Source organism: Wyeomyia smithii, chromosome 2 (assembly GCF_029784165.1).
Source record: "Wyeomyia smithii strain HCP4-BCI-WySm-NY-G18 chromosome 2, ASM2978416v1, whole genome shotgun sequence".
NCBI lineage: Eukaryota > Metazoa > Arthropoda > Insecta > Diptera > Culicidae > Wyeomyia > Wyeomyia smithii.
Window position 1 is genome coordinate 167,150,451 of NC_073695.1, and position 22,907 is coordinate 167,173,357.

General features: G+C 39.6%; 1 protein-coding gene across 2 annotated transcripts in view; it reads left to right on the forward strand.

Annotated features, from left to right (window-relative positions):
* Positions 1–22,907, forward strand: part of LOC129724200 (nardilysin) — a 123,601-nt gene that overhangs the window by 22,398 nt on the left and 78,296 nt on the right. Inside the window, exons 1-2 of one of the 2 annotated variants that reach the window (XM_055678894.1) lie at positions 10,794–10,906; positions 11,089–11,329. In XM_055678894.1, coding sequence (XP_055534869.1) covers positions 10,891–10,906; positions 11,089–11,329 — 257 coding nt within the window. In that variant the 5' untranslated portion in view covers positions 10,794–10,890. Of the gene's footprint in view, positions 1–10,793; positions 10,907–11,088; positions 11,330–22,907 lie in introns of those variants that run through there. The other variant, XM_055678895.1, reaches the window with a different exon arrangement.

A 22,907-nucleotide genomic window follows, 5' to 3' on the forward strand; every position in this document is an offset into this window, starting at 1 on the left:
ATTGATTTTTGAAAATTCTTGCCAACCAAAGCACGCAAACAATTAAACATTGCTTTGATGCACTTACCCTATCCTGAATTTGTCCTGAATTTGTGTGATTTTTTGCAATGAGTTCCTGAATTTTTTACATGATGATCGAGATTTTGACTAACAATTATCATGGTCTCAACTTTCAATCGCGACATTTTCGTCAGTTCACGATTCCTTCCAGTGGTGCGGTACTGTCAGAAAGGCACAAAACGTACTCAGTAATATTAAAAAAATCCTGGCTACTTGAAAACTTATTTTCCATTTAGGAAGAGTTTCAATGCAAAGCTTTATGTAAGATTTTTTCAAGGAGTATCCGAAAACGGTACAAAATAGCAAAAAGACGGGACGGTTAAAAATAGTCGAAAAAACGGTACTGTCCCGTAGAACGGTCAGACCGGTCAGAGTAGTGGACAGAAAAGGACTTTTTTCTTTTTGTCAAATCGTGTTTCGAGCCTAGTGGTTTGGCTATCAATCAAAATATATACCAGAACAAATGTTTGAACAACATTATGATTCCATTTCTTCCAAAACACCATACAGATGAAAAGTATGTGTTTTGGCCAGAGAAAATATCATCACAGTACGTCAAAAAAACACAAACGACTCGACTCCATATGTACCCCAAATACGCAACCCAACGAATCCACCTCAGTGTCTTCCAAACGAATATTTCTTTGAGATTTTGAGTTCCTCCGGTGCAAAAATAACTGGAGATCAACGAATTGTGAACAGTTGATCGGTAGAATCAAAAGATGCATTCGAAAAGCTGACTTGAAGACCGTACAACGCTCCTGTTTCGAAGTCATAAGAAAACTTCGTCGGGAGGCCGGTAACGGACCTTTCTTAAATGCTCAATATTTTTTGTAAGTTCACAATGGATGTATCTTCATTAGAAATGAATCAGTTTTTCTCTAGGTTCTTCCACCTTTTTTGATAGCTGTAGAAAAAATCCAAATTTTTAGTTGTCACCCGTTAAAAAGATAAAAATAAACATTCATCATATTGTTTTATCAAATGATTTTGGATCGTTAAGAAGCTGATTTCTCCTTATTACAGATTGCCACTTACATGACGTGCGGGATATGTGGTGCTTACATGAAATGTATTAAATGAAAAAAAAACGTTTAAAATATTAATGTTTTTGTTCTTCAATGTTTAAAACTATAAACTGAACCTCTATATAAATACCATTATTGCCTTAAAAAAAGAAACGACCATTCAATCAGCGTTGGAAGCGAAGATGCGAGAATGGCAGAATTTGAAAAAGTTGTATACGTACATGTGCTCAAAATGCATATGAAATTCAGAAGAGAATAAAGAATTGTGAGGAAGACTAGATATACATATGTTTCACATTCTGCAACCACTGGTGACTAGTGGATTACCAATGAACAACGTTAGGACAAATTCTCTAGCCTAGCCTTGGCATAGGTTTTATTCAAAGCATTGTAGCTGTGTTGGTTGTACTGAGCATCATTCCGATTTCGGAAATAACCATATTAAGTTATGTTGGAATATTTAAAACTATTCTCTAATAAAACTAATATTTAAAACGGTCTCTGGGCATCAACTCTTTTCGGAATTTTCCATTCTGAGTAATATTTGACCTATAAAGCTGTTTTCCAGAAATCAGAAGTCATTACCTTTGATTTAAAATCTGTTAGTGTTTGGGGGACGGCGAATTACAGTCTCTAAATATCATCTCGGTTCCGGGAATACTTAATTAAGTGATATTTGGCCATTCTATAGACGAATACTTCATAAACAAAGTGATTAATATCAATAAGATTACCTGCTTTACGAAATTATTATTTGCGACCCCATCAACTTATAGCCTTTTCAGTAGAGCGGCAGTGACTTATATGAAAAAAGTGACCTTCGAATTTAGCTTAGAAGTAGTGCTCAAAAATTGCGAAAAAAAATAGTAGAAGGTTGTATCCAAGACACGACCGCATAAATGACGTAGAACTACGTACACTGTTAAAAAATGCATTGAGTGTTTCATTACCCTAGTAACAAAACTGGTTTTATCAAAGTTTTATAGCGCTTTTTTGGCTGTATTGAGCGCTATAAAACTTTGGTAAAACCAATATTTTTACTTGGGTAATGAGTTATAATGTCTACTAATAAAGGGTTGTGAATTTCGTGAACCGGATTCAGCAGTTAGCAGAACGTGTCGAGTTAAAAGCCATACACAGCACACACGCACAAATCATACCATATCATAGACACACACACACACACATCATACCATATCATACAGACACACACACATCATACCATATCATACACACACATATATCATACACACACAAACACACATCATACCATATCATACACACACAAATATCCAACAAAAATCAAATATCCCACATGCTACAGCTTTCAACACAGGCTAAAGTGCTTCTCACACTGCTTCCGGGCCGGGTCCGTGTTCTCTCCGGGAGTGGCAGTGGCAGTGTGCATAGCGCTTAAAGCTTTCCGCACACGTTATTGATATGCACATACGCTATATATACATACACGCTGGATGGCGTTAGCTTTCTAGTCCACTTGGAGGTTCTGGTCTCGTTCAATTTCTGGCAGTATTCACCCAACGATATCTGAATTGGATTACCGCTGGTGGGGTCCAACCCAGATCGAAGAGTAGCCGAACTAAACGAGAAACTGCAGCTGCCCACTGCCAACGCCGTTGCCACAGCCGCTGCTACCAACGGTTTCCACTGCCGCTGCACAGTGGTCCAATAAGGCAAAAAGTGGAACTTAATTCCATAGCGCCTTTCAACTTCATCCTAGCTTAATAGTGTCTTCGGGGCAATTGTTTGTATGAATAACCCGCATAATTGCAAATTATCAAAAAATATAAAAAGTTTACTATACTAAAAATAAAAAAATTTACTTTTTTGTGTTAAGAGTTAGAAGAATAGTTTATTCAGCAAAGTTGTAGAAAATTCAAAAATATGAAACTTTGTTGAACAAACAAAAATCCTATCTCTTTTCGGTACAAAGTTATAAAGTACACTACATGAAACTTATTTAAAAGTTAGTTTTTTGTACTTAACTTTTGTTAGTTGCATTTTACACGAAAGTGTAGTTCAAAGTAATTGTTAGGGCACACAAAACACACATTTTTGCCGAAGGCCATATATCTCCAGGACTTTTCCTTACAAAGTTATATCATATTTTAGCTTATTTTTTCGATAACTTCAAGAATGTATAGGTTAAAAAGGGGCAAGTGGAATCATGATGTCAATACTTTTCTTTGAAGTTAAGCTTAAGTACTATAAACTTCTCTAGGTTCCATTTGTGTCCAGGGGCAAGTGGAACCATGATGTCAATTCTTTTTCTCAAAGTTTAGCTCAAATGCTCAAAACTACTATAAGTTCCATCCGTCCCAATCCACCTGATCTTCATTCTATATGTTGTTGAAGTTATAAAAAAAATATGCTGCTTTGTAAGGGAAAGTCCTGGAGATGTGTGGCCTTCAATAAAAACGTGTGTTTTGTATTCCCAAATGCTTCTTTAGAACAACGTTTTCTTGTAAAATGTAACTAACAAAAGTTAAATACAAAAAACTAACTTTTAAGAAACTTTTACATGAAATACTCTGTAACTCTGTACCCAATGAAGATAGGAATTTTGTTTGTTCAACAAAGTTTCATATTTTTGTACGTTCTAAAACTTTGCCGAATAAACCATTCCTCTATCTCTTAACACAAAAAAGTTAGTATTTTTAATATATGAAAACCTACTATGACATATGCTCACCGTACTTTAAAATGGGTGGATTGGGACAAATGGAACCTAAAGAAGTTTATAATACTTCAGCTTAACTTCAAGGAAAAGTATTGATATCATGATTCCACTTGCCCCTTTTTAACCTATACGTTCTTGAAGTTATCGAAAAAATAAGCTAAAATATGATATAACTTTGTAAAGAAAAGTCCTGGAGATATATGGCCTTCGGCAAAAATGTGTGTTTTGTGTGCCCTAACAATTCCTCTGAACTACACTTCCGTGTAAAATGCAACTAACAAAAGTTAAGTACAAAAAACTAACTTTTAAATAAGTTTCATGTAGTGTACTTTATAACTTTGTACCGAAAAGAGATAGGATTTTCGTTTGTTCAACAAAGTTTCATATTTATGAATTTCTACAACTTTGCTAAATAAACTATTCTTCTATCTCTTAACACAAAAAAGTTATTTTTTTATTTTTAGTATAGTAAACTTTTTATATTTTTTGATAATTTGCGATTATGCGGGTCATTCATACAAACAATTGGCCCGAAGACACTATTAAGCTAGGATGAAGTTGAAAGGCGCTATGGAATTAAGTTCCACTTTTTGCCTTATTGGACCACTGTGCGCAGTTACTGCCGCTGTCACCGCTAGGCTCGATCCGATGCTGCAATCCACTGCCGCTATAGTCCTATGGACACTCCGTCCGTCTCACCGTTCGCCAAATGAATGTGACTAACTCGACCAGAAACACCCTTTTATAACCAAAAAATGCTCTGACATAGGCCCCGCCCTGTTGTTGAGTTTTACCATTTTTTAAACTTCTTCACCGATGGTGCTCTCGCACCATTTTTTGTGCTAATTTGCCCAATTCAACACTCTCAAGTGGATCGGATTGTGTGCTGGCATTGCCATTGTTATTGTTTGGAATCGTGTAGCAAAGCAAGCAGCAAGTGTTCTTCCTTGCCTATCCAAAGGCGTTTATCAAGCATGGAAAAGAAATTATGCGGCGAGTGCAAACTCGAAGTTAATGATCTCGAACCGGTCCGCTGTGGTTTTTGTGATGCTCGCTACCACATTAACCAACAGTGCTGTGGATTCAATAGCAGAGTTTGCAAAGACCTTTTTTCGCAAGGTAAAATCATGTTTATTTGCCCGCACTGTAGAGATAAATTGAACGGTCAATCGATCGGTGCTTATGTGGCTGACATGATAGATAAACAACCTCCTTCGAATTCACAACAGCTTATTGATTTACCGGCTCAAGTGCAAAAACTTGCCGAGGTAGTTGAGGGTTTGAGTAAGAAAATTGACAACATGCCTCATAAACCACTGAATATTGATGGTTCTGCTAGCACCCCTATAAATTTATCAGCGACACCAGTCTGGCCAGCACGAAATCCTAAGCGCCGTCGTGCTGATCGTTTGCCAGTGGAAATTGCATCTGACCGCGGCACTAACACCATCGACATCAGCGATCTCTCTGTGCCGTCTATTACTTCTGCAGCAGCACAGAAATGTTTTTGGCTTCATTTATCTGGTTTAAACCCAAAAATAAGCGACGGCGATTTGCAAAAAAATGTATCACGTTGCTTGAATGGAATTGAGCCCATTGCAGTAATTCGACTAGTACAGCGAGGTGCTGATACAAGCAATTTTTCGTACGTATCGTATAAAATCGGATTGGACCCGGAAGTGAAATCTATTGCCCTGGATCCTGCTTCTTGGCCAGCTGGACTGTTATTTAGGGAATTCGTCGACCGTCCAAAAAACTAACTCCTGGAAGCAGAACACAGTCTGCTACATCATTTGCTGTAACCGAACCTACTATTTTGCGTTCTTTCATTGACGGTGGGAGCTTACGGGCTCCCACCAGAGGCGAGTATTCCGTAAATTCTTTTGCGCCCCCTGTGCTGTATGGCTCGTCTTTTCAGAACACCGTTTGTGATGTGACCAACGTTAGTATGTACTACCAGAACGTGCGTGGATTGAGAACGAAGATTGACGATATCTTTTTGGCGATCAATGACTGCAACTACGATGTGATTATGCTAACCGAGACGGGATTGAATGACAGTATACTCTCACCACAGCTATTCGGCAGTGCCTTCAACGTATTTCGATGCGATCGGAGTCCAATGAACAGCAATAAACGTTCTTTCGGAGGTGTTTTGATCGCTGTCGCACGGCATCACACTAGCACAATCTTTGAATCTGTACATGCAAACTGTCTTGAGCAGGTATGCGTAAAAGCCTCAATCCATGGCCTAAAGCTCCTACTATGCGCGATATACATTCCTCCTGACAAGAGTAACGATAGTACTATCGTTGATGCTCACGTTGCTTCCGTTCGAGACTTTTTTGCGAGCAGCGCAGACGATTGCACGTTGATGGTATGCGGCGACTATAATCAACCGCGTTTAGCATGGGATAACTGTAATGGTGTCATAAAACATGATGAGTCTACGCAGCTACCGAATGCAAGTGCTACTCTCATTGACGGCATGGATTTTCTGAATCTAAACCAGGCAAATTTAATTCGAAATCACCTTGGACGCGTGCTTGATTTGGTGTTTTACAACTCTGATTGCGAAATTTCCGTAGAGGAGTGTGTTGCCCCGATGCTGCCCGTTGATTTACACCATCCTCCATTGACAATCTCGACTCCCACCACTAAAAATGCGATGGCTGGTTCTAGTCTCCCTTCCGCGAGGCGAGTATTAAATTATAGAAAAATTGATTTTGTAGCTTTCAATGCTTTTATATCGAACATTGATTGGCCAGCACTGTGGCCAGACAGTAACGATGCGGACTCGCTGGCAGCAAATTTTTGCGCACTTGTTGGATCATGGCTTGCAGATAATTTGCCATTTGTTAGACGACCTTCTTACCCTGCTTGGAGTAATCACAGTTTGAGAGTTTTGAAACGTAAACGGAACGCATGTTTGCGCAAACTCCGTCGTTTACGGTCAGATGAATCGAAGTATGATTTTAAACGTTCAAGTGAGGAGTATCGTCGGCTGAATTCAAGTCTCTACAAGTCATACGTGTTGGGAGCTCAAACAGACCTGCGTAGAAACCCGAAAAAAATTTGGAATTTCGTTAATTCAAAACGGAAATGCTTCTCGACCCCAACGGACGTGTATTTGGAAGAAATGGTATCCTGCTCGGATTCTGATTCTTGCGAACTTTTTGCGAAATTTTTCTCTTCTGTATTCGCCTCCGATTGTGCCTCGAATGACGATGCTGCTCGCGCCGCTGGTTGATCTTGACATCTTCGAAGTTACACATGATATGGTTACTGCCGCCGCTAAGAAACTCAAATGTTCGTACACTGTTGGTCCCGATGGAATACCTGCCGTGCTTTTGTGCCGATGCATTGATATTCTAGCCGCTCCACTTTGCACCATATTCAACAAGTCTTTGGTACAAGGGAAGTTCCCCGAGATCTGGAAGCACTCCTATATGTTCCCGGTCTTCAAAAGTGGTGATCGTCGTAATGTCAAAAATTACCGTGGAATAACCAATTTGTCTGCCGCGTCTAAACTTTTCGAGATCGTTGTAATCTCTGTTATATTGAGTAGCGCATGCAACTACATTTCTTCGGACCAGCATGGTTGCTCCCCGGACGATCTGTGACAACAAATCTCATGCATTTCACGTCGCATTGCATTTCAGAACTCGAACGTAAAGTAAAAGTCGATGTCATTTACACGGACCTCAAGGCTGCTTTTGACCGAATCGACCATAAAATATTGTTAAACAAAATCTCCCGTCTTGGTGCCTCATCTCGGTTCGTTAAGTGGCTTGAATCGTTCCTGCGTGATAGAATTTTACAAGTCAAGCTGGGATCCGGTGTATCGTCTGCGTTCACAAATAAGTCTGGTGTACCACAAGGTAGTAACCTTGGGCCGCTTCTCTTCATTATTTTCTTCAACGATGTCGCTGATACTCTTGGGATCAGTTGCAGATTAGTTTACACCGATGATTTGAAAATATACTTGACGATTCGCAACACCGAGGATTGTTATCGTTTGCAATCACTTTTAAATACATTTGTGACGTGGTGTAAACTAAACTCTCTGATTATAAGTACTGCAAAATGTGAAGTGATAACATTTCATCGCACTCAAACACCAATCATTTTCAACTATACTGTCGATGGAGAAGTGCTGCGTAGAGTAGATTGCGTAACTGATCTTGGAGTTATTCTTGACCGAAAGCTTACTTTTGATAAACATCGCGCTGCAGTTATTCCGAGAGCAAGTAGGCAATTGGGATTCATCGCTAAAGTTGCGCGCGACTTCAAGGTTCCTCACTGTATGAAAGCACTGTATTGTTCGCTAGTGCGCCCCTTACTTGAAAACGTTAGTGTAGTCTGGACTCCGCACCAACTTTCATGGAACCTGCGCCTTGAGCGTGTACAAAGACGATTCATTCGACTGGCCCTGAGAGATTTACCTTGGCGTGATCCTACCAACCTACCACCCTATCCGGACCGTTGCCGCCTACTTGGACTTGACACTCTTGACCGCCGCCGTAAGTTACAGCAGACTGTATTTATCGCCAAGATTTTGAATTCTGAACTGGATTCCCCGAAGCTGCTGTCCATGACTAATTTTCGTGCATCACAACGCATGCTAAGGCCCTCTTCTATGCTTGCAAACCAATACCATCGTACAAGCTTTGGTTTTAATGAACCTGCTGCGTTTAGTGTAAGAACTTTCACGAGTGTAGAGCATTTATTTGAGTATGGTGAGCCTAGTCATATTTTTAAACATAGATTAATTAATTGTAGAAACTTTTAATGGCTCTTTTAACATAATAATAATAGATAATACATATATATATAAATAAATAAATAAATAAATAAAGAAAAATTCCTATATCACTGATTAAATAGGATGTGAAAGCATTAATCTTCAATTGCTTGTTAATTTACCTTGATAAATGTAGTTTGCTGTTCAAAATCGGATGCTGAACGTAACCTTTGTGCTGCCCACAGTGGGGAACTCATACAACGTAGTGTAGAAGCTGTTTTCACACGTAGTAAATTTTGATTGCTAGGCTAGCTGGATAGCACAGCATGCTGTTGTTTGCCAAAATAAGACCAAGCTTCATCGTGGAGAAGAAGGCCTAAGCCCTCAACCGGCAATCCGAAACGTTTGTTGCTACCGCGCTGCTGCTATGATATGTGACCAACCGGCAAATGATTTTTTCAAGCCGAAAGCAAATTCGGCAAACTAGCTGATACTGGCGCAAACCGCTACGCTACGGCTAACTAGGTATGTCGACCTTTTTAGGGAAAGCCAGCAAGCGACCAATCAGAGGACGTTATTTTTATTTCAACAGGGCTTGACAATTTTCAATAGTGCAATATTTCGAAGATTCAAACTACATTTTCCTGCATTTGGGCAGATGCGTGTAGAATTTTCCAATCGATTGCTGCAAGAATGAAGAAAATCGGTTGGAAACCAACCGACCTATAAGCATTTGAAAAGGGACAAATTTCGTCCCAGTTTTTCAGTTTGCATCCCTGTGTCGTATGCTAAAGTAAAACGTAGCTCTACGTCAAAATTTACCTTCCAATTTTTTAGCTAGAAATAGTGCACACGTGGAAACACTAGCCCCAAAGCACTTCACTTTTTTGACTAATGAAGAAAAGTACAGGTATTAGGAACATGAAATTGTCGATATCGGAAGTAAATACCAACCGTCTTAGGGGAGCTGCGTAGCCGCAAGGTTGGTCGTGGGTTCGAATCTTAGTAGAATCAGGTCATTCGATGTCAAAAAGGACTTTAAGCATGGCTCCCCACCCTAATCTACAATACCTTTGCGTGACTTCCACTCAACAAAAATAAGTCCCTCTTATCAATAAAACTGGCCAGAAGGACGCACGACGAAACTTCACCAGGGAATCATAACTGGCGATATTTGGCAGGAGGAACGGGGCTCGGTATAGAAGAACAGTAAACGTGTAAAAAGGAAGGGTAGCACATTACACACAAGCACTGATAAGAAATAATAATAAGCAATGCCACTTCTCAATAGCGGTATTGCTAATAATAGAAGTGCGGGATACAGCAGACTCCCGGGAATATCTCACAATAGATCAACGATTCTGGTCGCAGTGAGGAAGTCCATACATGGGAAAAAAACCGTCTTAGATATACATGAATCGTCGAGATCTGGTGTTATCTCAAAAAAAATCTTCAAAAAAATTCAATGTGTCATTCACAATTTTCTTTACCAAGAATCAAGACTCAAGAAAAGCTTAGAGAAATACACTATTATAGAACGACTAATTATTGAGAATATTTTCTAGCGTTCTTGCTTTGCTTGTTTTTTTTTTTTTTTTAATACGAAATACCACAAATGTTCAGCAATAACAGACGGGTGCAAAGTCTGTGTCGATTAAACAGAAATTCGAATTTCGAATGTGCTTTGCTTTTGCAATCAATGAAATAAGTAAAAGTAACGTCCGAGCTGAATTCATTTAGGGGCTTTTGAGAAAACTAATTGTATGGGTCACCTAACTCTATATGTTTTACAAAATGTTGCAACTTATTATCGACAACCTGTACGGAAATAAGACTTATCAATCGAAGAAACATAACTTTTAATTTATACCTTTTTGAAAAATTAATATTGGAAATTTTATGCTTCAAAAAATGTTATTCGAATATTTGAACTTTAATATTTTCAATGAAAATATAGCCTTTCCTTAATAAGAAAGGTAAAATCAGTTGCGTTTCAATGTATTAACTTCTTATACGACCAGCATAGTAATCAACTACAAAAAAGTAATGTTTGTTTGTTAGTATTATTGGCGATTATTGTATTTTTTAGCTCTTCTTTACAACACAGTACAATGGTCTCTCCCGAGAAAGCAACAATAGATATTTTTCAGTTGCATGCCACCACTGTCGATTGATTGGTTTATTGTGAATGAATAATTTAGCTTTAACGGAGGCAAAAATAGAACAAACCCAGTGATGGCATTCAGTGGCTTTAGCACTCATAAGTATTAGTAACTGAACTAGAATTCAGTCCGCCAAAGACTCGCGCGTGGTGTAGACACGTCCCAAAGCTTGTGGAAAGTGTTATTGCTCGGTCCAAAATGCGGTCATTATCATGTAACGATGGACAGCAACAGTCCAATTTATAAAGCTTAATTTTTTTGCCTGCTAAACCATAGTGTAAACATATTTCGTCGGCTCTATTTACATCCGCGTCTGTTTTTCTCTTTTTTTCTTCCTCTCAACCTGGTTCTGACAATTTATGGCATGTTCCTGTGGCATCCCAACAAAACGTACAGGTAACGTGCTCTTGGTTATGATAGCATGCTTTACAGTTTTGGCAAGGTACGGTTACGTTCGATCAGCTCAAATTGGACCGGTAATGACACGCAAGCGAACTCTATCACCTGGCTCAAAACAAGTATCGAATGTATTATCAAAAATGCCTACAAGAGACGATGGCGGAAACAGCGTAACTGAAGAAAACGTCCGTTATCTGGACACACCGGATAAATCATTCTCCGATAATAAGGAGTATAGGTAAGTACAAAAAATAAACAACTTGCATCATGTATGTAAAAACTCTACCAATATTTTGTTCAAATCATTTTTCACATATATTGAAATCTAAAGTTTTCAAATAGTAATTTTAATTTCAAAACCATAAATTTTCAAAACAAAACCAAACAAAGCCATAAACTTTCTATGCATTGTAAAATCCAATAATTTAAACTACGTTCGTAACGTTTATTGTTAATAATTATTACTAAAAATTACATTGAAATTTGGTCCACAAGAAACTCTACCCTAAATTTGTTCCAACATGTAATTTAAAGTTTAACAACAAAAAACACACTGTGAAATATTTGAAAATTATTTATTTCTACAGCAGTTAAATAAAACTGTTCAATAAACCGAAGGTTTTTGAGTTTAATTTTTCACATATTTTTTTTTTTAAATTGAACAGTTTATATAAATTTATAATGCATCCAACATTGTACTGCAAGAAAATCATTTTTTCTTTATCGAATAAGCACATATTTTTTGATTTTCACTAAATATCACCTCTTTATCAAGAATTATAAAAAAAATATTGAAAGATCGAAATATATAACACAGTCATGACTATTTTTGTTGATTACAAACCGTAAAAATTAATTAATTAAAGTTTGCTCAACGACGTTAGTTTTGCCAAATGTGAACGTGAAATGAGAAACGTCTCTTGATCCAATACAATTATCGTTATGTACGATTTACAAATCTCACTAATTACGATTTGTTTTGGATATTTCGTATATAGAGATGGGGAAACTATTGTATTATTAGGAAGCTTACTTGAATGACGTAGCATTTTTTTATGATTGCACCCCATGAACGCTAAGTCATTTTTGCACCCCAGAAATGCTTTACGAAATGAATACGTCAGAACATATAATAATTATCATTTATAATTGAAACAGTAGTCAAACAGCAGCTTTCATCACTTTTAAACTGCGAGTAAACAAAGTCCGCTTTGTGTAAATAAAGCAAGATGGTATTTGTTTTTTTACTTATGCATGTCAAGTTAGAACATTCTATCAAATGTCAACACATCTTACCAAATAGTTGGACTATGGGTGGAAATAGGATCTTGTGGAACCATGAACTTTATTTAATATCATAAAAACATTCAATGCCCTCGACAGTCTAGAGTGCTCTCGTTTTATTACCTTACTTTCGAGAGTAAATCAACATGTTTAGTATCATCTCAGAAACTAGAGATGGGAAAACGTGCATATATTTTGGGCTCTTTATTTGCACACAATTTTCAGTTATCGGCCCACTCATTACTCTCCGTTACATGTTACAATTCAACAACTATTTTAACTTGCATTCCGTGCTGCCGAAGTTGCTGAAAAATATTCAAGATTTTTACTTGACAAATCAGGAAGTAACGTGTGAGGAAAAAAATCCGAACAACTTTTAAATTGGTCTACGAATTTGAAGTGCTGCACAAATCGAAAACTCCTTTTCCACCAAATGAAGATCCACTTTGATATAACTGGTAACACGACCAGTCAGTTCTGTCAAGTGCCGCTTTACTGAGAAAAACGCGTTGTCGGAAGAAGACCGTCGTAAATTGATGTTCAATTTTTGTGAGTGAAATAAAGAAGAATTTAAAAGTGAAGTGTTACACTATTTTAAAGATCTTGGATATAGAAAAAAACATTTATATACATTACTGTCAAACTCTTCGAATATGGAAATACCTTCAAAAAAAATCTGGTTCCGGACGAAAAAACACTTTGCAAGACAGCAAAATTCGAGACAAATTGAGGGTGGAAACGCCTGGTCGGTCGGCGAAATCATATCGTGAGCTGGGCAATAAATATCAGATTGATCCAAAAACAGTGATAAAGTATCTGCATGAAATGGGTTTTAAACTTAGAATATGAGTACCATAAAAATAACAAAGTAGTGTTTTGGCCAGACCTTGCATTGTCACACTATGCTAATGCAGCTTTAGCGGATTTGCGGCACGGCAATACCAGGTTTATTCCGAAAGAATATAATCCTCAAAATGTGCCACAGCTAAAAAAAATAAAAAAAATTGAAACTTTCTGAGCAAATTTGAAGCGAATGGTCTACCATAAAGGTTACAGAGCAAAAAACCTCGATTGTTTGATAGAAAAAAAAAAGCTCAAAACAATTGAAACATCCGAAATTCTGGAAGCTATAAAGCATTTACTACTCCTTTCATACAGTAAAAATAACTGGATAATATATCAGTTGTGACTTTCGTTTTTGGTAAAGCAAAACAAAGCCTTAATGCTACATTCCGATTCGGAACTTGACCTTATGTTTATTATACACAGACTTCGCAGCCAATTGTTTAGTGTGCAGGACAATAAGGCAATCCACGGGTAACGTTTCACGGCTTGTACGTTTGTTTTTTTTTTCTTCATCTATAGTTTATTTGACACGGCACAAGTACAATTCAATGTTTAACGGCGCCAATTATATCTGGTAGCTTACTTTCTAAAGTATCTGAATAACTAAAAGCAAATTTTTTATCCTCGCTGCCGACTACGAGCTGAAACTAAATCTAACTTAAAGCTAGAATATTTTGCATTAAAAGCACAGGTTTGCTGTTTGATGGTTTTCATTGCCATAGGTAAGCAGCATATTAAATTTGTTCCGCTGCTGGGCCAAGATATTACGGACTGGCATATTGGGTTGTTTCCATCGGGCCTTGAGAGTATCGTGCAGGTCTGATTGCAGTTTCCGGATCCGGGGTCTTAACGTGTTCTTGTCGTTTGGTTGGATGTACGCGGAAGGGGATAGGACTAAACTGGGGCGTGGATGGATTTCAGGAAAACGTATATAAGGGACATGTAGGATAGGTCACGGCTCGCCAAGACATCACGTACAGGAACAGCCGGCTGCCTACCTTCGGCCTGCAGGGGAGCTATTAATCTAGACCTGGCGTCACGGTGTACAGGGCATGACCAAACAACGTGCTCTATGTCGTGATAACCTTCACCACAGGCACAGATACCACTCTCCCCGAGCCCAACACGACGGAGATGCGCGTCAAATCTATAGTGATTGGACATAAGCCGGGACATCACGCAAATGAAATCCCGACCTACATCCAACCCCTTTAACCACGGGTTCGTCGATACCTTGGGGATTATGGAATGTAACCACCTTCCCAGTTCCCCCTTGGTCCAAGAATTTTGCCAACTGATCGTATTCTGACGTACAAATGCGAAAAATTCATTAAAGGCAATTGGTCTTTCATAAATATCACCGTTTGTTGCGCCCACCTTAGCCAAAGAGTCCGCTTTCTCATTACCCGGTATCGAGCAGTGAGAAGGGACCCACGCTAAGGTAATCTGAAACGATTTTTCGGATAAAGCACTCAGATGTTCCCGTATTTTCCCCAGGAAATACGGAGAGTGCTTAACATCTTTCATCGATCGGAGAGCCTCAATAGAACTGAGACTGTCCGTAAAGATGAAATAATGGTCCGCGGGCATTTTTTCGATAATCTCTAGGGTATACTGAATAGCAGCTAATTCTGCGACGTAAACAGAAGCAGGATTATCGAGCTTATGGGAGACGGTTAAATTGTTATTGAAGATACCGAAGCCAGTGGACCCATCAAGAAGTGATCCGTCAGTGTAGTACATATTGTCGCAGTTGATGTTTCGATATTTATTGGAAAAAATTTTAGGGATCTGCTGCACGCGTAAATGATCCGGGATTCCACGAGTTTCTTCTATCATGGATGTATCGAAAAACACAGTAGAATCAGAAGTATTTGATAAGTCGACACGATTTGGAATATTCGAAGAAGGGTTAATATTTTGGGACATGTGATTGAAATACAATGTCATAAAACGGGTTTGAGAATTAAGTTCGATTAACCTTTCCAAATTTTCAATCACAGGACGGTTCAAGACCTCACATTTGATTAGAATACGAGAAGACAGGCTCCAGAAGCGGTTTTTCAATGGTAGTACTCCAGCTAAGATCTCAAAACTCATCGTATGGGTCGATTGTAGCAACCCAAGGCGATACGCAAACAACGATATTGTATTCGCTCCAGTTTGATCAAATGTGTGTTTGCTGCGGAGCGGAAGCAGAAACACGTACTCAATAACAGACAGTATCGTTTTTCGGTAAAGCCTTATAAGGTCTCCTGGGTGGGCTCCCCAGCATTGTCCGGTTATTGTACGAAGAAAATTCACTCTTTGTTGACATTTTTTCATCAGATACCTCACGTGACAATCCCAGGTGCCTTTAGAGTCGAACCAGACACCAAGATATTTGTGTACCAAAACCTGAGAAATCGTTTTACCCATTAATTGTGTTTGAAGCTGAGCAGGTTCATGCTTCCTAGAAAAAACTACTATCTCAGTCTTCTCCGGAGAGAATTCGATATCTAGCTGTAAATATATATATATACATATATATATATACATATATATATATACATGTTTATATATACATACATATATATATATATATATATATATATATATATATATATATATATATATATATATATATATATATATATATATATATATATATATATATATATATATATATATATATATATATATATATATATATATATATATATAAAATATTGTGACGACGAGTCCCCACGTTGCGGCAACCCTGATGATAAGCAGCAGTCAGCGATCTCGTCTAACTGATAAACCGTCAGTAACTGTCATTAGAGATGACGAGCAACATTGAAGGAGATGTAGCCTATTAGTATACCGAAGAAGATCATTTTCCTATTCGCGCAAACCCTTAACCTATACTAACCGTGTAGGGCAACTTATAATTAATTATAAATTCTTAAAATTACTATTCTTACTCAAGATACCCCTTAAACAAAAATCATTGGATTATTCACGGACTATATGTTGTAAGTAATTAAAACAATCATTTGCAACAGCGCATTAAACTATTATGTTATAGACCGATCGATCCAGCGGAATTATACCGATAAGATCACTTTCGCATTCTATTTGTACACCAAATTTGTAAGTTACATATCAATTCATATTGTAAGAAACCGATAAAAGTAAATTCATTCTAGCTTAAAGCATACCACTAAAGCACCTTTACGAAGATCAAATGGTTTCTTGCGATGAATGTTCGGAATGGGAACACTTTGGCTGTGTCGGCGTAGATGAAACTATTACAGAGCAGCCTTACCTGTGTCGTGATTGTAAACCCAAGAAGATTGCCGCTCTTCAGAAAATCCTTCTGAAGCCACCACCTAGAAATACTAAAACATCGTCAAAGGTGTCATCAAAGAAAGGTGCTTCGAAGGTCGATCAAGTAGACCCGTCTGTTGTTAGCTCAGCATCCAAACTGGCTATGTTAGAAGCACAAATGAAGCTTGTAGAAGAACAGCAACAGTTAAGAGAGCAAGAGTTAAAGGCTGAAGAAGAATTAAAAAGGTGCGAGCTGGAAGAAGCCAGCCGACAGCCTTACCTGTGTCGTGATTGTAAACCCAAGAAGATTGCCGCTCTTCAGAAAATCCTTCTGAAGCCACCACCTAAAAATACTAAAACATCATCAAAGAAAGGTGCTTCGAAGGTCGATCCAGTAGACCCGTCTGTTGTTAGCTCAGCATCCAAACTGGCTATGTTAGAAGCACAAATGAAGCTTGTAGAAGAACAGCAACAGTTAAGAGAGCAAGAGTTAAAGGCTGAAGAAGAATTAAAAAGGTGCGAGCTTGCTGAGAAGAGAAGAATGATAGAGGCAGAGAATCGATTAAGAGAAAAAATCCTGCAAGAGAAAAGATAGTTTCTAGATCAACAGGAGTTGATCAGACAGCAGTCCCTGGAGAAGAAAAATGACATTATGAAGCAGATGTCTGAATACGGCAGTAAGGCTGGTTCCACAATCGCTTCAAACGAGAAGGTGACTTCATGGCTTGAGCAACAACAAAATCTCAGCACAGCACCTATTCCGTCTACCACACTTACATTTTCACTAGATCCAGGGTACCCATCGTCACTAACAAAAACTGCTTCCTCACCATGCGCAGAGAATTTAACGTCACTTACTGACCCAGCACCGCCGTTGCAGCGCTCTGTAGGCACAGCCGCAAATAATATCTCTCGACCTTCGCACCCAAATTGCACTCCCGCTCCCGCGTCAGCTACCCCTGTTATTTTAACTACTAATCAACTTGCCGCTAGACAAGTACTTGGAAAAGATCTGCCAAAATTCAGTGGTCGTCCAGAGGACTGGCCTCTATTCATTACCAGTTTTGAAAATTCCACCGCAGCCTGCGGATATACCGACACGGAAAACATGATCCGTCTGCAGAAATGCTTGGAAGGCCATGCATTAGATTCTGTCCGCAGTAAATTACTGCTGCCTATGAGAGTTCTACATGTCATTCAAACCTTACGTACGTTGTATGGAAGGCCTGAATCACTAATTCGATCACTACTACACAAAGTCCACAAAGTTCCTCCACCTAGACACGACCGTCTTGAAACTATAATGGAGTTTGGAATTGCAGTTCAAAATTTAGTAGATCACTTGGTAGCAGCACGCCATGACATGCATCTAGCAAACCCTGTACTTATGCAAGAACTGGTAGAAAAACTGCCAGGTTCTTTAAGAATGGAGTGGGCTGTCTATAAGTCACGATTACCAGTAGCTACTCTTCAAACCTTCGGAGAATTCATGTCGGGTCTCGTAGCAGCTGCGAGTCAAGTTTCATATGTATTACCAACATTTGACACCGCGGCTAAGAGTGAAAAACAAAAATGGAAAAGTAGAGTTATGATACAAACGCATTCTTCTGTGCCGGTACCGACGCCGTCGTCGTCCACTGTTGTAAAGAACAATAAAGCTAATAAACCGTGCCCATGCTGCAGCCAAGATGGCCATCGAGTTGCTGAATGTTTGCGCTTTAAGACATTGGGTTTAGAGGTTAGGTGGAAACTAAAAGATCAAAAGGGCTTGTGTCGTACGTGTCTGAATGGTCATGGAAAATGGCCATGTCGCTCTTGGAAGGGATGTGAAGTTCAAGGATGCCGCCACAAGCATCATACCCTCCAAACCAGCATTCTTTATCAGCAAATCATTTATCCGTAGCAGGAAATCTTTCATATCTATTTCGATTAGTCCCTGTCGTATTATATGGAAGAGGTAAAAGCCAGCTCGTGTGCGCCTTTATCGATGAAGGATCATCAGAAACACTCCTAGAAGAGGCAATTGCCAACCATCTGGGAGTGACCGGACCAAAAGAACCACTTACCCTACAATAGACCGGAAGTGTCTCTCGTGAAGAACCGAATTCTCATCGGCTACAATTGCAGATAACGGCCAAAAATAACACGGCTAAGTACGAACTTCGCCATGTTCGTACCGTAAGCGGCTTAGTGTTACCAATGCAATCATTGCGATATCAAATGCTAACTAAACATTTTCCTCACTTAAGAGGTCTACTCGTGGAAGATTATACTAATGTGCAACCAAAGTTACTAATTGGTCTCAACAATCTTAACTTATGTGTGCCCCGTAAACTTCGGGAAGGTGGTCCGGCCGATCCGATAGCAGTAAAGTGTCAACTTGGTTGGAGCATTTATGGAGGTATTTCTGCCCGCTCGATCCAAATTGCTATGGTTAATTTTCATACAGCTTGTCCTATTGATTCCGATCGAATTCTTGACTAACAACTACGAAATTGCTTTACTGTCGAAAATAGCATGTTAGCACCAAATAGTGTTACACTCGAAGTGAAGATGCGCGAGCGAAGATGCTATTAGAAACAACGGCTAAACGAATCGGTAAACGCTTTGAAACTGGTCTTCTTTGGGAGTCTGATTTTCGGAGAGCTACAGTATGGCTCTGAGACGTTTGCAATCCTTAGAGAGAAAGCTTCAGAAGAAACCCGATCTTCTCAATCGCGTTCGTGAGCAGCTGCGAGATTACGAACGTAAAGGGTACGCACACAAAGCAAATTCAGAGGAACTATCATTAGCTAGTGATAATCGCGTATGGTATCAACAACTGATGTAGCCACCTTTGGTTCAACGTGTTCGCCAGTTTCGGCACAATATGTTAAAAACATAAATGCTCAGGAGTTTGCAGATAAGTACCCAAGAGCGGCAGCGGCTATTCAGGATAATCACTATGTTGATGATTACCTGGACAGCTTCCAGTCCATTGAAGAGGCCATCCAGGTAATCAATGAAGTGAAACTGATTCATACGATGGGCGCCGATTCAAAGAACTTGCTACTGACACGCGGTGAATGTACGGAGTCTGTATTGGGAATGAAATGGATTCCATCTGAAGACACCTTTACTCCTCGGGACGAACTCCAACATGTGTTGGAAGACGGGTACATTCCAACTAAACGAGAAGTACTAAAAGTGGTCATGAGTCTGTTTGACCCACTAGGGTGTATCTCATTTTTCCTGGTACATGGTAAGATCCTCATCCGAGATACGTAGGTAGCAAAAATCGATTGGGACGATAAAATCAGTGGCAGCATTCTTACACGGTGGCAACAGTGGATTAAGCTGTTTGATCAATTGTCTCACGTGCGCTTCCCTCGATGTTACTTTAAAATAACTCAATGACCTGCAAATTCACGTCTTTGTTGATGCCAGTGAATCTGCCTTTTCCTGTGTTGCATATTTCCGATTGCCTGTTGGAAAACACTTTCAAGTGGCCCTAATTGCGGCTAAAACAAAGGTAGCCCCAATAAAAACGATATCAATCCCCAGGTTAGAATCGAGAGCTGCTGTTACCGGAACTCGATTACTCGAGTCTATCAAAAGCTACCACAATCTGCCCATCACACGTTCGTTTCTTTGGAGTGATTCTACAACAGTACTTGCATGGGTGCAGTCAGAGCACCGCCGATTTCACAAGTTTATCGCTGTTCGAATCGGCGAAATTCTTTCATCAACTCAGGTGGAAGACTGGAAATGGGTACCCACAAAATTAAATCCGGCTGATGGAGCGACAAAGTGGAAGAATGGACCAAATTTTGACTCGAACAGTCCATGGTTCGTCGGACCGGGTTTTCTTCGGCAAAATGAAACATTATGGCCAAAACAGGCACGATCATTCACCACTGTTGAAGAGTTACGTTGCGTTCACTCGCACTGGACGATTGCTCCCATCGTAGAGCCATCACAATTCAGCACATGGACGAAAATGCTTCGAACAGTAGCATATGTGTTTCGTTTCGTATACAACTACGTATCGAAAAGAAAAGGCCTTCCGCTGAGCCTTGGGATCCTTACTAAGGAGGAACTGGAGAAGGCCGAAATATTTCTCTGGAAAATGGCACAATCCGAAGCTTTTCCGGAAGAAGTAGCAACATTATTGAAAACACAGGGTTCCCCTGCTCTTCGACACACTACGTTGGCGAAATCAAGTTCCATTTACAAACTTTGGCCCTTTATGGATGAAAAGGGAGTTCTTCGGATGCGTGGGCGTATTGGCGCGGCTTCATTTGCGCCATACGAAGCTAAGTATCCAGCAATCCTCCCCAAAAAGCACAGAATAACTTTTCTTCTTGTAGATTGGTTCCATCTTCGTTTCCGCCATGCAAACCGGGAACCATTACCAACGAGCTACGACAACGATTCGAGATTGCAAACCTTAGAGCGCTTGTAAGTCGAGTAATGCGCCATTGTATGTGGTGCAAGGTGACAAAAGTTGAGCCAAACCCTCCTCCTATGGCTCCACTGCCGGAAGCGCGATTGAACCCCATTTGTCAGGCCATTCACACACGTTGGACTGGACTATTTTGAGCCGGTCTATGTCAAATTAGGCAGAAGTGCCGCAAAACGATGGGTGGCATTATTCACCTGCCTCACCATCAGAGCGGTCCACCTTGAGGTAGTTTGGAGTCTCTCGTCGGAATCCTGCATCATGGCCGTAAGAAGGTTTATTTCGCGCCGGGGAACACCGGCAGAACTTTATACAGATAATTGAACATGTTTTCAGGCGGCGAGTAAAGAATTACAGCGAGAAATCAATGTGAGAAATGAAGCGTTGGCTTTAACGTTCACCAGTGCCCAAACGAAGTGGAAGTTTATACCACCTGCCGCGCCCCATATGGGGGGAGCATGGAACGGCTTGTACGTTCCGTGAAGGTGACGGTCAGAACAACATTGGAGTCAAGTCGACGTCCTGATGATGAGACGTTGGAAACAGTGCTCTTTGAAGCTGAATCAATGATTGATTGAAGACAGCTAACATATATTCCGTTGGAATCAGCTGACGAAGAGGCATTAACACCCAACCACTTTATTCTGGGTAGCGCGAATGGCGTTAAATTTTAGCCAACACACCCGATTCAAGAACATGCGACGTTAAGGAGTAGTTGGAAACTAGCGCAATACATTAGCAACCAGTTCTGGCAGAGGTGGGTGAAAGAGTACATGCCAGTTATCTCTCGACGTTGTAAGTGGTTCAACGAAGTCAAGGATTTGCAAGTTGGTGATTTGGTTTTGGTAGTATGCGGAACGATGAGGAATCAATGGATACGTGGTCGAGTATTGAATACCATTCCGGGGAAGGACGGAAGAGTCAGACAGGCATTAGTAAAGACAGCAAACGGAATTCTGAGAAGACCAGCGACTAAATTGGCGGTACTCGACGTCGTAGAAGAGAGTAAATCCAGCGACGGATCCCATAGGGAGGTTGGGGAACACCAGGATTTACGGGAGGGGGTATGTGACAACGAGTCCCCCCGTTGCGGCAACCCTGATGATAAACTGCAGTCAGCAATCTTGTCTAACTGATAAACCGTCAGTAACTGTCATTAGAGATGACGAGCAACATTGAAGGAGATGTAGCCTATTAGTTTACCGAAGAAGATCATTTTCCTATTCGCGCAAACCCTTAACCTATACTAACCGTGTTAGGCAAATTATAATTATTTAGAAATTCTTAAAATTACTATTCTTACTCAAGATACCCCTTAAACAAAAATCATTGGATTATTCACGGACTATATGTTGCAAGTAATTAAAATAATCATTTGCAACAGCACATTAAACTATAATGTTATAGACCGATCGATCCAGCGGAAGAAACCGATTAAAGTAAATTCATTCTAGCTTAAAGCATACCACTATAAAATCGTGTTTGCTATTTCGAGTTGGTGCAACATGGTAAAAAGTCGTAAAAGTCGAAGCAACGAGATGCGATGATTTACAGTTTGGAGGAAACAAAAGCAACTTTACACGGGTTTACACGTTCACTAGCGTGCGTAGGTGAAAAGTCACTCATCTCTATTGATATTATAGACCATTTTACGAACTGACAGGTGTGTCACGTAACCTGCTGATGAAGATGTTGCTTTTACGTGCGTTATGTCAGCGGCTCAGTGCTTCCTGTCAAAATCTTATTCATGATTCATGACGTTTCAAAGTCAAAATGGTCTATAGGTCATTCTATTTATCAAAAAGGAACAACTGTACAATGTTTCAGCAAACCCTTTAGGGGGTGACACCCATGAGGAAAATTTTCATACGTGCGAGCTTCAAAAGGATAACATCCGTGAGATTAATTATATTAAGTGGAAGTCGAGGTAAAACTTTCGAAAATTATCTAAATT